Here is a 6,917-nt window from a genome sequence, read left to right on the forward strand (position 1 = left end):
TCCCTCAAGCTGACCTTTTTCAACAGAAATTTTCTTTTCCTCCTCGGCAGCTTTCCGTAACACTTTTGATCTTACAGCGTCCGTTGCTACAGCTATACTTTGCACGATTTCATCATATGACTTTTGAAAGACCGGTTTTGGGAGGCACATAAAGGCGCAAAATTTACTTATTCCTTGAATTCCGATACCAATAAGTCTCATAGCCAAAGTGAGCCGTCTATTTACATCGTAAGCACGACCATTAATTAAGGGGCTACTGTCAATAGTTGTATTCCCGCACTTTTCACACACAATAACAAGCTTGAATCCAAGGCCACGTTTACACGACTCCAAAAAATTCACACTACCTCCGCATTTTTTACATGCTAGAATTTGCGACAACGTGCTAAAAACAGCAAGAAAATTGATGATTCGATAGCCAAATGCAGCATCCACTTCAGTATCATTTTCTGCTGTCGAAGATTTCATTTTTTTTGCTAGCCTACAAACATCTTCAGTGTCGCCTTCGAAGCTGTGACGGTTGGGCGGCTTTCTATTGGCGATTCTGCTCCGACTGGCACGAGTAGAGGACCCTCTCGTCCCTTTTTTATACACTTTCTCACTCATTTTTATAGAAAACAACAAAATAAACACTACCGTAACGTTTATGAGCGCGCAACTCGGAGTAGCACGTGGAACTGTTTACTGCGTGTTTATTCGCAGTCTAACGGTTATTGTAGCGTCCAATATGGCTTCTCTGAGATTTATTAACACCATCTATATGTATTTTGAAGAAATTAAATTTATTTGTACCGACAAAAATTACCAACAAGCTATAATACATTTAAAATGCCGCGCGCAGGTGAGCGGTCTTTTTAAACGTTTAGGAGCGCTCGAAGTTATCTTGTTAAAAATAGTTTATTGAATTTTCCCCGACAAAATAGTGTTTGCATATCATTCTTGAATAGTTTATGCATCATTTAAGCCAATAAAAAAAAATTGAAAAAAAAAATTTGCTGGGTAGTATAACCCCTTAATACTACAGGGTACAAAATAGGAATTATGCAATGTCTCGTTCGGATGGATACTCGTAGTAGCGTTCCGCTGCGTTATCCTCAACAGGTTTTAAAGTACTGAAAAAATTATATATTGATATATTAATATTTGAATTAGGCGCGCCTATCTGCACTCGTCCCTCATTGTTTTCCTGTTGCGTGATACCTCAACACGTGTTTTTCACAGTTCTTAGTTTTTTCATTTTTAGGTTGTTCAACATGGGAAAATCATCTCACAAATCGAAGAAAAGAAGAAGATCTTCATCCTCTGATCGACTGACGGAGCTAGAAAACAAGGTTGCTCGTTTAATCGACATGTTATTATATAGGCAGAGAGATATAGTTAAGGCGCCCAGATCCGCCTCTCCTGCCCCCGTGTCCACTACCTTGCTCCAGGAGGTCCGTCCCTTAAGTACCGAGTCGAATTCTCCCATTCAAGGGCCCGACTCGGAGGACAATACTTTGGCATCTCCTGCGGAGCCACATATAGGTGTGTATAATATTGCTGGATCTGTATTTGCGAAATACAGGTGGCATGACGGCACACCTTTTTTGTGTTCTGTGCATTCAGAACGTGATGTTTTTTCTGCAGCCATAGATCATATTCCTGAAGAGTGTGATAGGTCTAAGCAAGTCACAATACAAGACAATCTGCTGTCCTTGCCTTCTACTGCAATGGAGGAGAACTCAAAGAATCTTACGAAGCACTTTTTCGGCACTGATCTAGACAGTGAAGAGATCATTCCCTGGAATGAGCTGCTTTTACAGAAATGGCGGACTTAGTCCCGTAGTGGTCTTCTTGCTGATCAACGTAAGGTTTTGATAGCTAGATTCTTTCCGTCGAAGACTGCATCCTTTCTCAAATTCCCCACGTTAAATCAAGAATGCTGAGTCGCTCTCAAAAACAATTCTATTGTTAAAAGAGATGATTTTGCCACCAAAAATCAGGATCAGGTCGGCGCTGCTCTGTCTGCCTTGGGCGAAGCCTTCTCTGATCTTCTCCGTCCGGAGACGCAGGCTTCACTGAACCCGGAGGCTTGTTCAGCCATCTCCAAACTCAACGAGGGCGCTAAACTATTAGTCGACCTTTTCTACCGGCTTTCTCTTACGAGGAGAGCGCAGACCACTCCAGCTCTCAACCTAACCGCCAAAAATACGGCGGGTACTTTACCGGTGGATGACCTGCTTTTCGGTTCCTCGTTTGGAGAACAAATAAAGAACGCGGCATCAATGGAAAAATTTTCAAAGGACATTGTCAAGGCTCCCTTGACAGTGCCTAAGAAGATACAGCAGCCGATTAAACTTCTCTCTCAATTTATTTCGGTAGAGCGGGAAACGCCCGCGCCCCTGTGAAACCCAGACTGGCAGCGAGGAGAACAGGAGCACAGGACAGCAGCCACCGCCCAACGTACCGATCGAGATCCCGTTCCAGGAGGCGTTAGATAGTGGGGAGGTAAGACTCGCAGGTAGACTGTCTTCCTTCTTACCTCGGCGGAAGGAAATTACCTCTGACCCCTTTATTTTATAAACCATTGTGGGCTATAGGCTACCTTTTTTACACCAACCACCTCTACAAAACAATGAGCCTCGTGTCTGCTTATCTGACGCAGACAACCGAATTTGTGCTCAAGAAATAAATAACCTTCTCAATAAAAGTGCGATCGAAAGGGTGACGGATTGCAGTGGGCAGTTCCTCTCACCCTTCTTTGTTATCAAAAAGTCTTCAGGAGGTTGGAGGTTCATCCTCAATCTGAAACAACTCAATCTTCATTAACGCTCCATACTTCAAATTAGAAGATTGGAAAACTGTTATTCGCCTCCTCTCCCCGAGAGATTTTCTAGCCTCGGTGAATTTGCAGGACACTTATTTTCTGTTACCCATACATCGGGATGATAGAAAGTTTTTACGTTTTCGTTTCCAGGATGAGCTTTTCCAATTTAATGTGCTACCTTTTGGGCTAGCCTCGGCACCATATATTTTTACAAAGGTGCTAAAACCAATGGTTTCTTCCCTTCGAGAAAGTGGCATTTTTCTGATAGTATATCTTGACAATTTTCTACTCATAGCAAACTCGTACAATCAATGTGTTAAGAGCCTCAATACAACAATAAACCTTCTGTATTCGTTAGGCTTAATTATTAACAAAAATAAAAGCGTTCTTAACCCGACTTTTTCTTGCAGATTCTTGGGCTTCATTTTCGATACACGACACTTCTCAGTCGCGATTCCATCCGACAGAAGAAAGAATCTTCTACAACTCACTCTGGCTTTCTTCCAAAAGAGGCACTGCAAAATTCGGTTCTTTGCCAGCTATATTGGTTCACTGATATCGGTCTACCCAGCTGTACAGTATGGTTTACTACATACTAAGGCGCTGGAGAGGGAGAAGTTTTTAGCCTTAACAACATCCGATAACAACTTCGACGCATAATGTCTCTCCCACTATCGATCAAAGAGGATCTGTTGTGGTGGAAATCCATTTTTGCAGACAACTCTCAGCGTAACCTTATCAGATCGGGGTGTTTTGAGCTCGAAATTTTCTCCGATGCTTCTCTCTCTAGATGGGGAGCTGTTTGCCAAGGCAACAGCACTCACGGCTTCTGGTCATCTGAGGAAAAGCTGCTACACATCAATTATTTAGAGCTTCTCGCTATTTTTCATGCACTAAGATGGTTCGCATCTTATTTAGAGGGAGCTAACATCCTTTTGAGGGTCGATAATTCCATGGCTCTTTCTTATATTAACCGTATGGGTTCTATTAAGTTTCCCTCACTTTCTGCTCTGGCCAGGAAAATCTGGTACTGGTGTGCTGAAAGAAACATCTTCATCTTCGCCTCTTATATTCCTTCAGCTCTAAATTTTAAGGCAGACGCGCAATCTCGTGTTGTCTCGGAGGAAACAGAATGGACGCTAGCACAATCATATTTTGATACGATTAATTCTCGTTTTGGCAATTTTGATATCGATTTATTTGCATCATCGATCAATTGTAAGTGTCGATGTTTTGTATCCTGGGGTACTATTCCGTACACGCTTACCGACAGCTGTCGGATCGGTAGACGTCGTTGCGCGGCTTTTTTCTACCATAGAAAAGCTGCGCAACAACATCTACCGATCCGACAGTTGTCGGTAAGCGTGTACGGAATAGTACCCCTGGTTGCCAGATCCACTGGCTCAGGCAGTGGACGCTTTTTCGCTGGATTGGAATGGATTCTATTTTTATGCCTTTCCCTCCTTTACTCTAATTCTAAGAGTTCTGAGAAAAATCATTAATGACAGAGCTGGAGGGGTGGTAGTTCCTTAGTGGCCGGCCCAGCCTTGGTTCCCTTTATTTAACAAACACGTAATCGACCAGCCGATTCGTTTTTAACCGAATATTGATATGTTATCATCTCCTTTCAGAGACGTCCCGACCTGGGACAGAATTTCCCTGGTGGCCACGAAATTATCCGGCAAGCTGTTATTCGCAGAGGAACACTACCAGCAGCCCTGACAACAACGCTGGCATCAATCACGAACGCTACATTGAGTCAATACTCCAAGCCCTTAAATCTGTGGTGGAGTTTCTGCATTCAAAACCAAATCAACTTTTTCACACCGCCAGTCTTTGCATTCTTAGAGTTTTTGTCCTCTGTGTTATCACAAGTAGGTTCATACGCAACCTTGAATACCTATCGCTCGGCCATATCTCTTGTTTCGTCGAAGGTGGACTCTCACCCTTTGATTACTAGATTTTGCAAGGGAGCAGCGGTTCTAAAACCGCAAAGACCCCGCTATGACTTTGTCTGGAATCCTAGACTGGTGATAGATCACCTATCATCCTTGTTTCCACACGAGGAGCTTTCTCTAGAAATTTTATCTAGAAAGCTTGTGTTGCTTCTTGCCTTGACAACAGCTCAAAGAATGCAGACTTTGGCGGCTATTCAACTGTCAAATATTTCGATGACTGATTTGTTAGTCATTAAGATCCCCGCTAGACTTAAGACATCAAGGGTTGGTAAATCTCAGTCTTTGTTTTACATCAAACATTTCGCCGAGAAACCGGAACTTTGCATCGTCTCTCTGGTTAAAACTTACCTACAGATCACCGAGGATCTGTGTCAGGAAGAATGTGACTCTCTCTTCATCTCTCCTCGATCTCCACACAGCGCAGCTTCCTCCCAGACGCTAGGGCGTTGGGCTAAACTAGAACTGAAAGCTGCTGGTGTCGATATATTTATTTTTTCGGCGCACTCTATTCGTCACGCTTCGACATCGTTCGCGGCAAGCAGAGGCATTAGTATAGACGAGATTAGACGCACAGCCGGTTGAAGCAGATCTTCAGAAACCTTTGCTCGTTTTTACAATCGCCCAATTATTAAGGAGCCTTTTTTCTGTCTACGATCTTAAATAGGTCATAATCTCGTCTTTTCGTTATATAGGAGGGTATTTCATAGATTTTATTTTAGTATTTTGTTCCCTCTTATGAAATACATTTCATTTTATGCATTTTTCTTTTATTTTGGAGTTATCTTTATGCATGTTTTTTGTTGCAAAGACATCCTTGAAATAAATTTACTTTTATAATATTTACCTTATTTCAGTTTTTTTCTCCTGCAAATCTGCGCTTTAAATATCTACGAGTATCCATCCGGACGAAACATTGCATAATTGAATAATTAAACGAACTTACCGTGAAGTTCGATTACAATTATGCTGTCTCGTCCGGATGGAAGACTTCCCCCCACCCACAACCCGTTTTTAGCAGATTTGCGAGCTTTGAAATGATGAGGGACGAGTGCAGATAGGCGCGCCAAATGGGAAGCGGCGCCTAATTCAAATTTTTTCAGTACTTTAAAACCTGTTGAGGATAACGCAGCGGAACGTTACTACGAGTATCCATCCGGACGAGACAACATAGTTGTAATCGAACTTCACGGTAAGTTCGTTTAATTATTCAATTTTATGATTTTAATAAAAAACAAACATAAGTGGAAAAATAAAATTTATTTTAATTACACATATATTTTGCGACGACTTTTCTCACGAATTAGGCGGACGGTAACTGGTCCGCCGCGCCGACAAATTACCGCGGTCCTCGATTTGCGACTTCTGACTTCTTACAAAAGTGTTGGGTGCCAGGTGCAGTAAGGTCGCACCTCCTCACAAAGTCAGGCACCAAAAGAGAAATCACTAACGGCCACAAAGTCGGGAAATCGAGAACCTGCGGGACCGGTAGCTCAAATTTTAATTTGAGTTGGAGACGGGAGTGGGTGTTGTGAGAAGGGCCAAATCTCAATCGAGAAAAGTAGGAGACCAAGTAATGCAGTAACTAAGACTCTTTATTCGGTAGGAAATCCGCTCGTTCCGACCATCGCAAGATTACAAGTTCGATACTCGTGGTATCCTGCCGGTCGGGATACCCTACCTTAAGTGTGCGAGAGACAAGTTATTTTATTGTATTTCACGAAAGATGCACAGCCACTCCCCGCGTTAGACGATCCGCGGCAACGATACAGAACGACACGATATAGCAAAGCGAGTGACTGGTCTTACAATTTGACAAGGCTCGCTCCTCACTCTGACCCGGCTGGTGGACGCTGGTACAGCCGCTGCTCTTCGTCACCAACGCCGTCGTCGTCGTCATCGTCGTCGTCGGGCAAAGGCCCGCCTAAGCCTCCGCTTCGCCTTCGATATCCCAACGATCGATCGGGAGTGACACTCAGGTAGAGCGGTCTCGCACACGAAAAAAAATAGTGCTCTCGGAAGCCGATAACTGTCACTAAACGATAGCTGTAGCTCTCTCGGTACGAATCTCCCATTTCTTGCTTCGTCGAGCCTTTTTCTAGACGGCTGTTACTGCCGTATACTCTCTCTCTCTCTCTCTCTCTCTCTCTCTCTCT

At 43.3% G+C, this 6,917-nt stretch overlaps 2 protein-coding genes across 2 annotated transcripts in view; one reads left to right on the forward strand and one right to left on the reverse strand.

Moving 5' to 3' along the window:
• Positions 1–6,917, reverse strand: part of LOC116851959 (serine protease snake-like) — a 192,607-nt gene that overhangs the window by 42,580 nt on the left and 143,110 nt on the right. The gene's annotated exons all lie outside the window — the stretch shown is intronic.
• Positions 1,099–2,008, forward strand: LOC116851960. Its single transcript, XM_032831893.1, has 2 exons — positions 1,099–1,524; positions 1,627–2,008. The coding sequence occupies exons 1-2, from the start codon at positions 1,254–1,256 to the stop codon at positions 1,815–1,817; spliced, it is 462 nt and encodes a 153-aa protein (XP_032687784.1). The 5' UTR covers positions 1,099–1,253; the 3' UTR covers positions 1,818–2,008.

The sequence above is a fragment of the Odontomachus brunneus genome, unplaced genomic scaffold (assembly GCF_010583005.1).
Source record: "Odontomachus brunneus isolate Ranch 3 - 2012 unplaced genomic scaffold, Obru_v1 Obru_scaffold_197, whole genome shotgun sequence".
NCBI lineage: Eukaryota > Metazoa > Arthropoda > Insecta > Hymenoptera > Formicidae > Odontomachus > Odontomachus brunneus.

Excerpts from the sequence above, each read along its gene's own strand:
- LOC116851960 (XM_032831893.1), top strand. The coding sequence starts at position 1,254 with ATGGGAAAATCATCTCACAAATCGAAGAAAAGAAGAAGATCTTCATCC. Across the intron at positions 1,525-1,626 it reads TCCTGCGGAGCCACATATAG|CCATAGATCATATTCCTGAA; the intron begins GTGTGTATAATA and ends TTTTTTCTGCAG.